The 18,325-nt window shown below is 44.0% G+C and overlaps 1 protein-coding gene across 1 annotated transcript in view; it reads right to left on the reverse strand.

Annotated features, from left to right (window-relative positions):
• Window positions 1-18,325, reverse strand: part of ankfn1a (ankyrin repeat and fibronectin type III domain containing 1a) — a gene marked incomplete at its 3' end in the record, with an annotated part of 183,083 nt that overhangs the window by 9,136 nt on the left and 155,622 nt on the right. Inside the window, exons 17-22 of the mRNA XM_080021908.1 lie at window positions 15,607-15,723; window positions 15,265-15,480; window positions 13,831-13,997; window positions 8,039-8,240; window positions 6,209-6,380; window positions 1,509-1,675 (exon numbers count right to left, since the gene is read on the reverse strand). Coding sequence (XP_079878034.1) covers window positions 1,509-1,675; window positions 6,209-6,380; window positions 8,039-8,240; window positions 13,831-13,997; window positions 15,265-15,480; window positions 15,607-15,723 — 1,041 coding nt within the window. The remainder of the gene's footprint in view (window positions 1-1,508; window positions 1,676-6,208; window positions 6,381-8,038; window positions 8,241-13,830; window positions 13,998-15,264; window positions 15,481-15,606; window positions 15,724-18,325) is intronic.

The raw sequence follows: 18,325 nt of genomic DNA on the forward strand, positions 1-18,325 counted from the left end.
GTTTATTTTTGAGAATGGTTGCATATTGCCCATTTATGAATCTATTCTTTTGTCTTAATTATTTTTTTACAATGCCTATTTTTGATAGATATCTATCTATCTTTGCTGTAAATAATTAATATTCTGCCTTGAGAGATGATCACTAACTCCCCCCTGAAACACGTCACAATTACACTGATATTTTCAGTGAAATAATTGGCACTTTACTTTCAAAACAATCTTTACTTGACAGCCCTCGCTCGGCGTCAGGCTGCAGACAGACGGAGAATATTTTCCCCCCTCTCTATCAAAATACGCGGCAAGTCTAAACAAACCATTCAATTAGGCCGCATAACGTCATTTTCACACCGACCCTGACGACACAACCCCCCCCCCACACACACACACACACACTCACACTCACGGATTAAAAATGCTTAACTGTGTGTGTGTGAGCACCAAGCCAATAGCAAAGTCTCTTTGACAGACGTGCCCACCCCCACCCCACACACATTAACATTTCACTCTCTCTAATGAGAGACACATTGCAGAGCTCAGCTCAGCAGACGCACAGACAAGACACACACACACACACACACACACACACACACACACACGCACACACACACACACATACACACGATTGGTATTATTTTTCCCCTGCATTTCGAATGAGCAATTTGTGGTCGGGTTGGGGGTGGGGGTCACTTTTTTCCAGGATTGCAGGCGCAGTAAGACAGACAGACACACATACACACGCAGACACACACGCACGCACACACACATACACACACACATACACACACAAAAACACACACATACACACACACACCACACCTACGACGGGGAGCGAGGATCGGAGAGAGAGCGGCCCTGCGGTTTTGTGGCGGGGTCTCCATTAACGGCGGTGGCAAGCGCTGGGTTTGCCCTTCACAGGGAAAACACCAGACGGGTTTGCTTTCACGCTTTCAACTCCTGACATGAGAGCCAGTGACGGGCTTCTTTAGCCCTAGAAAAACAAGCTGTTTAACGGCTAATACTCCCGAGCGGTTTAGGCTTTATTGCGTCCATAAACGTCTCAAATTGGATTACCCAAGTTCAGTTGTTGTTGCGGGTTTTTTTTTTTATGAATATGAAATGGAAGTACATTGAGAACAAAAAAAACTACTTTAAGCATTCTCTCTGATGGGAACTAAAAAGCAACTCTTCCACGTCTGGAATATTAGGCTTGTTTAAAGTTCCGATATTTCATTTCTGAAGTGGTTTTGCCTCTGCGTGGTATCAGCTTTAATAGGACTTTGATGAATATTACGCGGTTATGTCGACGTGGTCCAATTATTCCGCCAGAGTGGGAGAAAATTGCTTAAACGAACTCATAACTCGATCAAATTAGAATTTATATTTTCTGTTGTTTCCTGAGTTTCATGTACTACTTGCATTTTAACTGAAGCTGTTCTTTCCTGGCTGAATCATCATATGACTCCCTAATTCAAACCTGCAGGACTAACTCAATCCATCTTTTCCTTTACCTGTATGTAGTCCAAGATGAGTTGGTGCCTTTGCTTGGCGGTGGCCACCTCACTGTCTGTGATGGCTTCCCTCAGTGCCTGCTGAGTAATGAGGGCATCCAGGTCCAACACGGAGGACAGGCGGCAGAACAGACTGATGAACTTCTCTTTGTAGGCACAGAAGTGAACTAGGAAACAAGGGAAAAAGGCAAAAAAATAAAAATAAAAATGAACTCCTGGTCAGCCAGATAGGGGTTGTGTTACCGTCGGGCCTGCTGTTCCTGCCTCAACATCTTATGAAGCATCCAAGCCCAGAACCACATGTTATTGCAAAGTGCATATCTCTCCTCCATGCATATGGGGTTGCAGGTTGGCATACCCAGTGAATGAATGTGTGGGGAAATTATGTTGCAATTCGATAAAAAAAAAAAAAAAAAAAGTTCATTTTGTGAGACGACGACTCACACTTGTGACGTCACTTGTGATGTCACTTGTGACGGGATGTAAAACCATTTTTTTTTAACTTTTTTACCTGCAAACTTAAAACACCTACATTTTTAGTTACTCTTGAAGGGAAGCGCTTGTGTCGTTGTGGCGTTTGTGGTGTCATCCACCACAGTAAGCGGTTCTGGTTCCTGATTGACCGATATGATATGAAGGTCATCGGTAGCCAGAGCTCAACAGGCTAAACGGGTGGCATTCATACAAAAGTGACTTTCAAAAGGTGATGCTGCCACTTCAGCTCCACCGAAATTTTAGCCACAGCAACCAATTGGAAATGGGAGTCATGCAATTAACAGCATTCACTTTTTGAATTTAACTATATCGGGTATATGCAGGGATTAGAATTGGAATTTGGGAGATGGGTGGAACACTTATTTTCAATCTAATATTGGCCTCCATCGCTGTTCTTTGCACTTCGGAGCGAGCGGGTACATCTCCAGTTTCTCTCAGAGGCAAAGCCTGTGGGTAGTTTCCAAATGTCTTTTTAGACGTTCCCAGCAGCTAGACAACATATACTGGAGCCACTCAGGCTCACAACTGTAGGCGCAATTTTGGCAGCTTTTTGGTCAAAATCTGCATTACGGAAAAAGAAGACATTTTCGCCATTTCAATATTTTCCGCAATGACAGCACCACCCACAATGGCATTTTTCAGTAGGCGTGGAGTTTTGGTACCGACTGAGGCTTTGGGTACCGAGGACTTTTTTGATCAAATGTTAACTATTCAGACTATTTTATTCCTGCGTGGGTGGGCAGTAGCTGTTCTATTACCTTACTTCAACGGCATTATGCTCTACATTTGTCAGTGAGTTATTACATATCTGTTGAATTTTAATGAACTACATTTAGCCCCAAAAATGTATACATTTACTCTGATACATTTCCCCTGAACACCTTCATTCCTTGGTACAAAATAAAATGGAAGTTAAACTGGCAGCCAATGATGTTAATGAAAGCCAGTTATCATGAGGTTCATGTTAGCAAATCAAGGGCCCTATCTAACCAACAAGCTGAGTGTAAACAAACACTCCCCAGCCCGTGTTCAGCGTTGCCAGATCCCTGGTTTTCCCGCGGAAATGGGCTACTTTGAAGTGTTGAAGCGGGTTGTTGTTTCTGTCCGCGGGTTTGGGGGGATGGCTGGGTTTGTCATGGAGACCTGGCAACCCTGTCCATGTTCAGTTTAGCTTTTTGCGGCATTGCTGCTGAACAACCACAGGAATGTCCCAGAGCGCCACAACTAGAGCAGCGTGTCAGAGAGCGACGGCCGCAGCGACGGCCTCCTCCAGCGGTGATGCTGCCCAACCTGCACCTGCTACGGCTCGACAGAGATCAACACCCATGGCCATGTTGACAACAAATGTTTTCTTATGTGAAAGATGCATCTTACCAAATGCATCGCCTCTTATGCTTACCGAAAAATACAGAATTGGCAATAAGAATAAAATCTGAGCAAAAAAAAAACCTCAGCTTATAGCAAATTAAAAAAAGCCTTTATTTTTTTTCCAGAGCATTTACTTTTACTTATGATACTTAAGTATCTTTAATATGAGATACTGTATGACCTTTAACCAAGTAGTATCTTATGAGTAGAGTAGTTTTTTAGTAAGATATCTATATTTTTACTCAAGGCCATGGACCGTAAGTGGATGTGAACAAAACCAAGCTGCCAAAGAATCCCATCACCAAGGCTGAATGGCTGAGGTTTTGGGGAACAATTCAACAGCGAAGCGGTCCCCTTGGTTATCTGTGCCTACACTTCGAGCAGCATCAACCCCCCCCCCCCCCCCCAACTTTAACTTACCGGTCACTTTCATCTGTCACTCAAACCAAGTGATAGCAAATGGATGGAACAGACCCTCTGCGGCTTTGAGCCTTGATCCCATTTTCACTCCATATCCCCCATCCCCCCAAAAAATATTGCTTTTTTTTACTTGAAAGAGATGAAAAAGTGATTTGCCATTTTCACAAGCACTTTAAAAGTTGCTCTCAATGGAAAAATAACATTCAGGCTGATGATCTGGTTGATTTCTGAACACAAGTCAGCCTGGCTGCTTGGCTGGGCAGAGGGGGTTATATGGGGGAGAGGTGGGCTGGTACTGTACATCCAGAAAAAGAGAGTATTGTGTAATGTGTATGGACATTATTCAGACATTAACAACATGAGTGTGTGTATGTGTGTGTGTGTGTGTGTGTGTGTGTGTGTGTATGTGTGTGTGTGTGTGTGTGTGTGTGTGTGTGTGTGATAGAGTGTCTGCAGATAGATCACGCGTATGTTATGTGTTCTACTTGCGTGCATAAGAAAGAGAATGTATTTCTGTACAGCGTGCAATGTCGGTAGGTTTTTTTTGTGCGCATGTGTCTCCGTGTCTGCCGCTCGTGTGTGCATGTGTGCGTGTGTGTCTGTTTGCATGTGTGAAGCCAGTGCGTGGGGGTCAGAAGGAGAGAGGGGCCGTCCTGTTGGAGCCTGTCGACTGATTTAGTGGGTCTGACTGCGGGAGGGAACAGATAGGAATCTGTGGATTCTCTCCACTGCAGCCGCTGAACTAACACAGCACAGCTTGTCTACCTACACTGGCAACCATTGTAGGGGAGCAAACCCTCCCGGCCCGCCGCCCCGTCAACCCCACCCCCTCCCACCCCCCACTTCATACATTCATCCCTTCACCTCGACCGCATTAATCCCGCAGACTCCTAAAGTACCAGAACTAAATTAGCCCATTTTACATACAAATAGGCCCGGGCGGCTCATAAATGATTGGCCATTCGTAGTAACTACGCAAGCAAAGGTTGATTCCACTCCCAATCTCAAACTCCTGCCCCCTTTTGACCGTGGCTAGACAGACATATACATGATTGGATATGATGCAGATGGAGACTCCCTTTAAACTACATGACAACAGGAATAACAAGTGCGATATGACACAGTGGCCGGTATTCACCCATCCTGAAGTCCTAATGTTTAAAGGCGGACCCATCCTGACACATATTTACATAGAAATCAAAGAATCAATTTAGGAAACCACGCCCCACCGATTGACCTTGCTTTACGTGCACAGGTTTAAGTTTTGCACCTGCACTGGCTTATGAATATTAATTAGGGCTTTACCATTCCCCCACAGTTCTTGAGATGACGGGAAATTACAGGAAACATAATAGAAGTCATTTACAAATAATAAGGCGTGTTCAGTGCAGAGGTGTTTATCGTGCGGATTTTAGGTTTGGTAGGTTTTCAAGTATCCGACTGATCTTTAGAACAGTGGTTCCTGGGGGACCTCAAAGATCACAGAAGATCTATACAGTTGGCGGATTCCCACGTGTAGCATCACCATTGTCCATCATCACAGGGTCATTGGGAAGCAAGATATGAACCTGTCTAAGAGGATGTAAATCTGTGTGACTGACACTTCAGAGCCAAAAAAGACAGTATAGTATTATAGTATAGTATAGTGTATACAGTATAGTGACACCATATATATATCTCAAGAGTTAACCATACATTGGTTTTATATAAATCAAACTGTATGCCCAGAGAAAGGAGACAATCAAGTCTTTTCCTTAATATCTGACGGGGTTAAGTTTGTTATTGCTATTAGCTTTCGGTAATTGCAGATATTTTCCGATACCATCCTGATATCTGATACCTGCATTAACCTCATTTCTGACAACCTACAACTTTTATATTGAATTTAAAATTATCTTTATTTATTCAGCATCGTTTGAGTTTGGCCATCTGGGCTCTACTGCTCATCGACCCTGGCGAGATGCATAATCTAGAAATATTGGAGTGATGAGCTTGAATACCTCCATTGGATAGAAGAGTAGAGTGCGTAAAGCAGACAGCAAAGCAGGTAGGGCACGAGGGAATGGCTGGTTAAATAGGCCTGCCCATAAGGGCGTGGAAGTGTGTGGAAGTGTGCTGTCAAGTTGTCTGACAGAACTAGCTCTGCATGCTACGCCTCATTTCACCCAAAGAAAAGACTCAATCAGACAACCAAACAGCGAGCCAATTAAAATACATATATCCAGACAGACACACACACACACACACACGCACGCACGCAGGCAGGCACGCACACACACACACACACACGCATACACACACACACACACACACACTTGTCTGTCACAGAAAGTGACAGACTAGCGCGATTAAAAAATAAAAAATTGAATAAATGTCATAAAACTTCTGTGCACGTGAGTCTGTGTGAGCATTCTTACCCAGTTCGAACATTTGTAATGGGAGGTGGAGGAAGCCGGAGTGGAGGGTGTAGGGGTTGGCCTGGCCGGGGGCTGTGCACACGTCCTCTGCCGATGGCAGTAGCAGCAGGAATGACACTCCATGGCCAAGCTCCAGGACTTCCTGGCTGTAGACACGGAAGTGCTTTGCCTGCTGGGATCCACATTACGAGTCAAGTCAAGTTTATTTGTCTCGTCCCTTTTTATCACTGTCGCATTCTCCAAATGGGCTTCAGAGGCCCGCATTCAAGAGGACCCACTCGAACCTAAGGGCTAAACCAGGGGTGATTTATTTTGCACGTCAAGGATATGAGCAAATCTGTTTACGTGCTGAAGGGTTTATTTGAGTGAGTGTGTATGTGCTGAGCCAGCATGGATGCTGAAGCTTAAATATGTGGCAGTGGATCAGGAGGGCAGAGTGGGTCGTCTAGTAAGCAGAAGGCTGCTGGTTTGATCCCCGGCTCCTCCTGGTACATTTATTCACTAAGCAGACCCCTTTGTCCAAAACGACTTACATGAGAGACTAGAAACAATCAAAGCATAAATTGACAATTTGCCCTAACTCGAATTGAAGTGCCTGAGCACCTGTTTCGAAATTCAACCAGATAAAAGTGCAAGATAGCTATAAGGAAGCAGAATAAATATTGTGTTATTAGTCTTTTTTTAATTTTTTTGGTAGCATGGTGAAGTGCCATTGAGCAAGACACTGCTCCCGGTGGCTGCCTCCATCAGTTAATAAGTATTTGTAAGTCGCTTTGGACAAAAGCGTCTGCTAAATGAAAGACATTCGGGCATTTATGGACATTTATAGTCTAGTCATGGGAAGGTTGCCGGTTCGCGCCTCTGGTAGCATGCTTTAGTGTCCTTGAGCAAAACAACTGCTCCTGATGAGCCTATATCTGTGTATGAATAAGTCACTTTCAACAAAATCATCAGCTAAGATGCTAAGAAGTCCTTCAGTAAGCAGTTTTCACAACACTGCGACATGATAATTTTTAGATGTTTATGTAAACTTAAAGTGCCAACCATTAGATCGTCTGTGTTGGGTGGATTGCACTTGAGGTCCCAGAATTCCATACGAAAAGGCAATGTTTTTTTTCTCCTTTTCAACATCTGGGTTCACCCTCGTCACTTTTCTACTTTCTTGTCTCGAAAGTACGCCTCCTTCTGATTGATTGATTTTTGTCACCTGAATTCCGAATCTGTTCACTCCATATCGACAGTTTATTGACCACAACTCACTATCGTTGGTTTATCAAATTCACTGTGGTGGCCTTTCACTTGCATATGCCTGATCTCTGCAATCTTGCCCGAATGGATGGAAACAGGGGGCACATACATAATATATACAGTAAGGGGGCACATGCAGAACGCAAATACATTGAATGACTGACTCTTAAAAAGTGTCAGATAACTACTTTCAGGCTAAAACTGAAAAATGATACTAGACTCATTTTAAAAGTTATTTAGACATATTAATGACAGTGCAGTTCATTTGTTCAAGTGTCAGCTCCCAGAAATGATAAATCCCTGCAGTCATCACCTTGTGGACAGTTTTAACTGTCATCTTGACAGACTATTGACAATATTGTCCCACTAAAAACTAAACAATGTATGTGAAACAAAAAGGTCAATGGAAAAATAAAGAATATAATGAGGTTGAAAAAATAATTAAAAATGTAACTTGACATTTTTAGAAGGAGGAACAGTCTTGTTTGGCATTGTTGGTGCAGCTTCTATGGCTATGATTCTGCCGTTAACAATGATAATGATTACAAGTTAACTTTATTTACACATGTAACACATATTTACCTGGTGCGGAGGTAGGTTTATCAGCTTGAACAGGGACTTGAGGGCGGTTTGCAGTTCATAGTACAACAGAGGTGTGTGGCCATCCGTCGTGGGTTCTGCCTCCTGTCTCTCAGCCTCTGCCCAGTCTCTGTCCCTCTCTCTCGTCTGCTCTTTCTGCCCTTCCTCTGCAACCGAGAGCTTCTGCAGCCAGTCCCACTCTTCCCTGGGGTAGAAGGAACCCAAATCCACATCACGACACAGTGTGTGGAGGAGCAATGCGGCCAATTTCTGGACACCTGGGTGAGTATGTGGGACATGTCGATTGCTTCTGAATTTCAGACACTAGGGGGGGACTCCAAATATTACCCTCTCAGAAAGGCGGGTAGACCCCGCCAGTGCTTTGCATGAATTGGACTCGCACAGACTGAGTTTCGGGGGAGGAGACCACACCCCAACTACACATGCTAGCAATCAACATTAACATATACAGAATATACAGTACCTGTCAGAACCACCTGACATTCGGTCGTTCCCCTTTTTTTCGCTCCACAACCTACTCACTGCCTTCCTGAGCCCCCAGTGATGGACGCACTCCTTAACGCCTCTTCAGACAAAGATTTATTCTGCATTTCACCCGAACACCCTCCTGGGGAGGACACCGCACTGATCTGGAGAGCAGCCTCACAGCTCCACTCAATAGTCACCATTCCTAGGTCGTGACCACTGCCAACCTCCTAAGCATCCCCAAATAAAATTCTAGTAACACCAGCCTCCCCTTACAGTCGCGGCAGGACCCAGGCAAGAAACCCACCTAGAGCCAGGCATCATTCTCTGGTGTCTTCCACGTGATCAGCACAACTCGCACGCTTCAGGGCTAACACGGACAATCACGCCCCAGCATGCCAAGCAAACCCAGAATTGCTGTCAAAATCTCGTCCACACACCCACCATCTCCGACTGGACCGTAGCTTGCCTCCAGAAGGTTTAAAAGATCGCAGAATTCAACTTCACTGCATCGACAATAAAGTCAAACTTTTCGCTATTTACAGCGTGAAAGTAACGTGTTTGCTAGATACACCCTGGCTTCAGCAACCCCCTGATTCGCCACACCACCTTGTCTCGCCCTTGACCTATTTCAACCACCAGCAAATTCTCGCTGGTGATTATATAGATCTTGCCGAACTCATTCAGCCCTCATTGGCTACCACTGCCCACCCCAGGACCATCGACAACATTTCAGGCACCATTCTTCTCTGCCATCCAACACTGGCTAGATCCCGCAAACTCAGTGTTACAGAATTCACGCATACCTTCTCATTCTAAGGGGGTGTCCCTGTAGAATGAGAAGGCGTACGTTAAGGCGTACGGTCAGTGGTCGGTTCAGCGTACCCAGAACGTCGTTCCGAGCTGGACAATTACCTTACTAATGTCATCAATCTGCTGCGTTTGGACGGCACAGGTTTCTATACCTACCATATTTGGTTTGGCATCTACTGGGGAACCTTGAATCACCAGAGATATTGCAGAGTCTTCGCTGCTAGAACATCCCTCTCGTGCAACCTCTGCGGTGCTCCATCTCACCCTGCCTCAGCCTGAACCATTGCAGCTCCGCCATCCAAATCCCCACCGGCAGTCACCCAGACTTGAGCCTTTGCTCACCTTCCAGTAGCTGGACCTCCTATACCCATCACCCCCAGGCCATCAGCGATCCCAAAGTCGTCAGCAGACTGCTGGAGAAGGAAGTTAAGGAGGGTTTCATGAATGATCGGCCCCTTCCAACAACCTCCCTTCCCACTCAACCCCTATCAGTGCCATTGGGGTGCCACCAGAATATACACTGCCCAGTTTTCCATGCAGTACTCCACTGTCGACCAGGCCATTTCATTCATCTGTCTCGCCTGTCACGGCGCTTGGCTGGAAAAAGCAGACATCACCAGTGATTTTAAAGTTCTGCCCTCCCATCACAACTTTCACCGTTTCTTTGGGGCCCTTTGGAGAGAGAACGATTACTTTTCCATATGCCTTGCTTCGGTTGCAGGAACAGCGCAAATCTCTTTGACTCACTCTCCGAAGCATTATGCTGCATCCTAATCAACAACTTCAACTACAACTTGTTCATCTCCTTGACGATTTCCTGGTCGTGGCACCATTCTCTTTTCCTCCTGGTCACAACATCACCACAATCTTTTCAGTCTTTAATGAGCTTGGGCTCCTCCCGGTCACAGAGCTAGGTCTCCTCCCAGTCATGGAGCCTGGTCTGCTCCTGGTCACGGAGCCTGGTTTCCCACTGGTCATGGAACCCGGCCTCCCTCCTCCTAGTCATGGAGCATGGTCTCCTCCTAGACATGGAGCTCTCCTCCTGGTTTCACAGCAGCCCCATGACCCAACAATGTGATGAAAGAAATGATTACTGAAACGACAATATCTAGACTCTCAAATAACCATGTCCACATCCCCATGGTCCTCCAAGGGCTCCAATGACAGGACCTTGACTGCCTTCTAAACGCTAACCACTCATCGGGACCTCTTACTGTGGTTCCTACCCTCTGTTCAGGCTAAGACCTTGGGATTCATGTTTCTCTTGGCTTTCTTCGGTTTCCTCCGATGCTTGGAGTTCACCTCATCCTCCTCCTCTTACGACCCTCGTTGTCACCCCAGCCTTTTCAACATCGCCCTCCCCCGTTTTCACCCTTAAACATAGCAAACCAAAAAGATGGCCACACCACTTTCATACTGTTATTCCGTCTTGACAGCTACCACGACCCTTTTCTTCCCCTCTTATATTCATTCATTACAGACATTCCCTCACCGACCCCCTCTTCACAACAAAACTTGGAAGCATCGTGTCTCGTTTCTGGTTCCATCGTCACCTCAGAGATGTTTTAATCAAGTCTGCCACCTCACCCGAACTGTACTCTGGCCACTCTCTTCACATCAGCACCGCTTCATCTGTTCACACCAGGGTCTTTCAGACCACACCATCCAGATCCTAGGACACTGGTCATCACAAGCTCACATACATCCGCACCAACCTCCAGGATCTCTTAAAGCCCACACAAGCCTCAAGCATCATTAGGAGTCTTTTGGGGTTCCGAAGGCATTGCTGAGGCCTGATGCCTTGAAGACTCCCTCCCCCATCCCGAGACAAGACTTCTGGTGTTCCATCTTTCACCAAGCTCACCATTAATTTATCATCCCCTCATCATCATCATCACCACCATCATCACCATCACCTTATCTTCATAATCATTATTCTATATTTTTTGCTTCTCATAAACCTATAACTCAATCTTTTCATTGTGGTGTGGCCTCTAACTCGTGAATGGAGTTAGAATTAACTGAAGTTCAGCAGAGGAGACCACGGCCCAACCTCACCTGCTACCAATCAACATTTTGCATATATTGGTATATACCTGTCAGATCTACCTGACATTCGGTTGTTCCTCTTTTTCACTCCCCACCACTGCCCCAGCTCCACCTCTCTCGCTCTCTCTCTCCCTTCTCAATTTCACAGGAACCACAAGGGGGATCCGAGGCCTGATACCTTGAATACTCCTTCCCCTACCACGAGTCAAGACTCCTGGTGTTCCATCTTTCACTAAGCTCGACACTCATTAATCATCCTCTTATCATCATCATCATCATCACATCACTATCATCGCCATCAACCTATCTTCATATTCATCATTCCATATTTTTTGATTCTCATTTTCGTAAACCCACAACTCAATCTTTTCGTTGTGGTCCCTAACTCGTGAAATGGTTAATGTCGATCGCTGTAGTTAATGAGCTCATGAGAGTATACATTCACGATACGAAAGAGATTAACTGTGTTTAAATGATATTTTTGACAATATCATAAGAAAAACCATGGTAATTAAATAAGATCATTGCACATGATTGAGAGAGAACAAGGATGTGAGTTCTAAGTCTAAAATACTTTGAGCAAGTATATTTACGAAAAGTTGCATCTGTGCCTTGATGAAAATTATATTTGTTCTTTGATCTCGAAACATTTTAGGTGTTAATCTTGATTGCTGTATTTAGCAAGCTCGTTGTCATGGCAGTAAAATCCAAGAATTCGCTGAGGACCAATTGTGATCCTTCATTGGTGACCTTTTCTGTAGGCCGATGGCCAATGTTTTTCTTGAACCTCTGTGTAGACAAATTCACTCATATTGTCAAAAATCATGTCCCTCATATTGTTAAGTCAAAAACTAGTCATATTTAAATTGGGCAGGGCTGACCCAAATCCGGCCTGGTTGTGAGGCAAAACTACTCAAGCACAACAGAAGATTGCTTGAATACCACATTTTATTGTAATTGAGTTTATATTTCTGACTACCTCTACAAACCGGTATGACAACTGATCTAAATCAGATGAATTGAAAATGCTGAAAATCAGACAGGGCGTATATTTTTCACTGTACAAACGTAGTCGTAAATGTCTGAATTGTTCAAAGTAACCTCCACAGATGACGTATGTGTGTAGATTAGAGCCCAACAGGTGGATGCAGGGGAGGTGGAGGGAGCCCTGCAAGCAAGTAGGGCAAGAGGGATTGGCTGCTAAAATAGGCTTGAAAGCATGTGGCACCGTCAAGTTGTCTTACAGAACTAGCTCCGAAAGCTACGTTTAAGAGGAGATATTAAACTAAGTATTGAACATCTCTAAGTGACTATAAACCTAGGCAAACGGCCACCATAAAACTCGACAATCCCATCCCCCTCTCTCGCAACTTTTCCCTTCGTTCTAATGAGACTTTTATGTGCTCTCTCCCTCTCTCCCCACTCCTGCCCTCAAATAGACGCGACATTCTCCTGTTTCTTGCAATCTCTCAACGGCCAAAGCTCCCAAATATTTCCTGAATCCGAGCATGAAAATACATGAGGATCTGGCAGAGGGCGTTGGCTCAGTCCACTCGGTCCTCAGATCCAAACATGCGGCGTGCGTTCTTCAACGGGGCAGAGATTAACAGAGAGAGAGAGAGAGAGAGAGAGACCGTAGAAGAGAAAAAGAATTTACAATGGTCCACTCCCCCCTTCACACTTTTCAATCTCTCCAAGGTGGGGACGCAGCTCTTTCCAACATCTAGGAATTTTTGCAAAGGCGTCCAAGAGGCATTGCACGAATGCTTCTACCTGCCTGGGTTCTCACTGAAATCAGATGGGATGGTGCTCAACAGCAGAAGCAAATGCAAACGCACACATACGCACGCACGCACACACACACACACACACACACACACACACACACACACACACACACACGTCCCTGTCCCTGTGTAATGTAATACTGCTCGTGCAGATTAGTGTTCCTGTCGGTTGGAGAATGTGCGTAATGTGGCACACGCCAGCTGAAAACATCTGAATGCTCTCAGCTCCCATTCCACCGGTTTGGGCAGCATATTCTCCTTTGAAAGCCACTTTAACAGCACACAAAAAAAGTACACAATTTTAAAGGCCCACTGCGGTACAAACATATTTGATATTGAGTGTTGACTGTGCTGAAACCCATTGAGGTTGGTCCGACATAACCTTGTTCGTAACCTCACTGCTGCCGTCAGTATCAAATGTTACCTCTCAGCAAACGTTCACCGGTTAAGGAAGGGTATTGTACATGAGGTCACAGGTCTACTCATTTTCTCCACTTTGTGGTGATAAGGTGTATGTAAGACTGCAGTGGGTTTGAAGTGCACACAAAGAATTTGTTGAATATTTCTCACATCTACTGGACCATTGCTACACACATACATTTGAATGAAATGGCAGGAATGGAGGTTCAAATGGCGCAGGGCAAGTTATAGCTGTTGTACCTGGAGACATTTGAGTTATCCCGTATGCGTACGTGGCAGAGCATATTGGGCGACCTCTGGGCCACCAGGACTTTAATCTGATCCACGGAGCTGCTGAGCTTCAGGTAGCCCAAGTAGAGGCCGGGGCCAAGTCTGTGCGTGCTATGCCGCTGGTAGGCCAATATGTCCTGCGGGATGGAGGACAGAGAGTAAAAGGGGGACAAAAAGAGTATAGCAAATGAGCTCTGTGTTGAATCAACAAGACAAACATATTTAAAGGAAAATAAAGATAAGTGATCAAGAGCTAAAGTTAGAGTTAGTTTCATAAGTTAAAAGTTAAAGTTATTTTCTAACTTTGCGTTGCTTTTCAGCTTTGAGAAGGCGGGTGGCTTGGTAGCAATTTCCAGTTACTAGTTGGTCCCGAGACATTTTCAGAACAAAATATTTTGTATAAATGCAATACAATATTAAGAATATATAGGACAAATGATCAGCAGGATGGTGAAACACAAATGCACAAGGTGATTATTACATTACAACCGTAATATGTGCCATGTGTATGTTAGAATTAAGGTAACGTAAGTGGAGACGGACAAATGCCAACTTACAAAATTAGCTGGGAAAGTGATCGTATGGATATATTTTGTATGTATATTTTTTTGAGGTGTCAAACCTTCCATCTTGTTCGTAGAGGGCAAAGCGAATCACTGGATCTATTTCAATTTAGCCCAGTTAGAATATGACTGCTGTTGGAAACAAATATCTGATATACCACAGAACTTTAGAGTTTCAAAAATAGCTCAAGGTCTCACACTTTGAGCTGTGGTGATGCAGAGTAAGTTTGGTATCGGTTTTACGGCTCTGGATCTAAATAGAATTTCAAATGCAAAAAGGAGTACAAGAACAAATACACAATCGCACTAATTGGTCCAGACACCCATCTAGCTGTACAAAACCATCGACTGCGACGTTACCCATTGGTTTCTGAAGAGGTGATTTGAAGCCTCATGTTTGGGTTTATGCTCAGCCGCCATCTTCGCGGGAAACAGGAAACGCCAAAGCGTTCTAAATTTGGGGAGTGGACCAGAGTCGTGGTGTGTTGAGTTGGAGAGTGGAAGCCCCACAGTTGGAGGAGGCTCGAATGAGACGTGTGATTCAAGGCATCTACATCCACAACTACATCTCTCTTGAAGCTGTAGTATCTTCTTAATGGAACATTAACTTTAAAATGACAATCAAAAGACACATTGGAAGAGGTAAACTAAAATAATGATACATTATAAGTTTTGTGGATAATGGGAAGTCTCTCTTCTAGGGGGAGATACTTTTTTTTTCTTTCCATTGACTTCCATTCAGTCAGGCTTTTCTGAGGCAGCATATAAGTCAAAATGCAGTTCAAAGCACTTCCCCATTGGCTTCAACACCCAGCCGTAATGGTTCCCACTTGGTACAAACCTGTATGGTGATGATGAGGATATCCAGCGCATATGGCTCCTCGGGGGTGGACAGAGACTTCCTCTGGCTCTGCAGCTTTGTCACCTGCATCCACTTGCCGCTAAAGAAGGAGTACTGGCTCTCCATGTCCCGGATGGTGACCAGCAAAACGTTGCCATGGCGATCCTTGATGGGCTCGTAGTGCACCCGCCCTAGGTTGTGAGTGCCCAGAAGATTCTGGAGACATTCAGGATTAGATATTGTCGCAGTTTTAGGGAATGTTGATGTTGTTCCATCACCCTTAAAATCATTCACTTTCTCGCTTAATATTCAGGAGGAGGCATGGTGGTGTGTGGCCCTGACCTGAAGTTGTCCCGCTGCAGTCAGCATCTTGTGCCTGGCTTGCAGGGTTGAGGACGAAGACATGGAGACCGACATGCTCTGTCTCAGCCATCGCACGTCCTCCCACATACACGACAGCTGGAGGGAGAAGGGGTGGAAGGGAGTGGGAAGGAAAGTAGAGATAATATAACAAAAATGTGTATATACCGTACGTATATAAATATACACAGAAAAAACTATGTCACAATACACACAACACATTTGTGTTAAAGTTATTCTTTGACCTAATTGAAATTGACCACATTCTTCGGTCACTCAGATTGACTCGCAATGATTGATAAAATAAGGTTTAGGTTAAAAAACAAACAGCAGAATTTTCTGTTTAAGGCAGGTGGCGGTTTAACACCTCACTTCTGACAGATAAAGAATTTAACCATTTATTTTCCAGAGAATGGACTTCCTTCAGTAAACGAATGGCTCTCCAGAAATATCACCATCCACCATCAGAGGTAGTATTATTTCATTCCCCACTCACAAGAAAAAGAAAGGACAATAATGCCAAAATAAACAAAAAAAACAATTAAAAGACTTGCACTCCCAACAAGTCCATTCACCCACTGGGCAAATCCGAAATGAGATCTGGACAATTACATCTCAACTTGATAATGTCATCCATCAAAAGACACAATTGCTCATGCAACGAACAAGAGTGAATTACTTTGAATTCAATGACAAATCAGGTAAATTTAATGCCAATCGATTGAAAAGCGATAGAGAGAAAACACTTATTACAGCCATCAAAGATCCACAGTGTAGGATAACAGGGGGTGGGCCCTAGCAAGACATCAATGAAATATTCAGAGACTTTTATAATAAGCTGTCTCACTCAGATAATAAATAAAATATATCAAACATGAACTCATTGCTCAATGATATCGACCTCCCTAAACTGTCCACAGAACAGACTACCACATTAGAGCAACCACTTACTCTAGAAAAACTCAGGAAAGCTCTCTTCTCTGTGCCCAACAATAAATCACCTGGATCAGATGGCTACCCAGTGGAATTCTATAAACACTTCAGGCCACTTCTATCACTGTTATTCATCTGAATGGTTCTGGAGATTAAGTCAACCTCTACCATGCCCCTGCACATGAATACTGCTCTCATTTCGGTTTCAATCAAACTCAATAAGGGCCCAACCCTCATCTCCAGTTATAGACCCATAAGCCTAACTGATTGTGACCTCAAGATTATTAGTAAAACACTCACAAACAGAATTAAAAAGTAATTCCATTTATAATTCACCCAGACAAAACAGGCTTTGTCAAGGGCACACATTCATCCAGCAATATGTGCTGTTTATTCAGTCGGATCAGCATATCTCAAAGGAACAACATAAACACAGTTATTGCTTCTTTAGATGCCAAAAAAGCATTTGACAGAGTTAATTGGACATATCTCTTATCCACCCTCAACAATTTTGGCTTTGGAGAGTCACTTATTCAATGGATCAGAATTCTGTACAACTCACCATCTGCCTCTGTCTCCACCAATGGTTAAATTTCACAGCGTTTCACTCTAGAATGTGGCACAAGATGAGGATGTCAGCTCCCCCTTTTACTATTCACCATCTTTATTAAACCCCTCGTGGTGAGCATCCGTCAAAACAGAAATATTATTGTCATTCAAACAGGAAACTCTTATCACAAAATCAGTTTGTATGCAGATAACATTTTGTTATACTTATGGAACCCAATAACATCCCTACCGGAAGTGTTCAATCTTATATCTAAATTTTCAGCCACCTTAGACTATTCAATTAACTGGACTAAAACCACAGTCTTACCACTCAGTGAGGGAAGACTGGAATGCTGTAACCCAGAAACTTCCCTTAATCATCACAACGGGCAACATTAGATGGGATGACGAGTTTGTGTCTATTGACTAATCAATTGCCTGCAGTGTTGCTTAGCTCCAACCATGTGGCCCGGTTGGTGCACTTTGTCAGAGAATTTTCTGATGCGTGGTCGGTGAGGTAAACCTGCTTTGCTCAGTGAGAGTTACAGGTTGAATTATGCTGAAACTTGGTGACAGTCCTGTATTCTATTTTACTGGAACCCAGGGACAGTTTCATGTTCTATGAGGGTTCCATAGTGAATAATGAACAAACAGTGATATAATTACATTACACTACATTTAGCAGACGCTTTTATCCAAAGCGACTTACAATTGTTCAAACACTGACGGACGCAGCCATCAGGAGCAATTAGGGGTTAAGTGTCTTGCTCAAGGACACTACAGCATGCTAGCAGTAGGAGCCTGGGACCGAACCAGCAACCTTTGGATCACTAGACCACCAGTTCTACTGCCTGAGCTACCATCCCCTAATGAATAATGAATAAACAGTGTTTAAATCAGCAATCTCTATTATATAATTATAGAACACAGAATCGCGATTGTGGCGCCTCCCCTTGCGGCTGCCTGCGCGAGCACCTTGTGTCGATTACGCACATTTTGGTATTTTTTAGTATTTTTAGAGCTTATAGAGCTTATTGTGCATAATCACCGGGTGTCATGACATTTCGTTGCATATATGTATGACCGTATGTATATGTATGTGACAAATAATCTATTGAACTTGAACTTGAACTAGATAACTTGGTATTGACATCTCCATCAATCTGTCAGATTTGTTTACCCCTAACTTTACACCATTGCTCAAATTCACTGAAGAAGA

This window comes from Zeus faber (assembly GCF_960531495.2).
Source record: "Zeus faber genome assembly, chromosome: 20".
Lineage (NCBI taxonomy): Eukaryota > Metazoa > Chordata > Actinopteri > Zeiformes > Zeidae > Zeus > Zeus faber.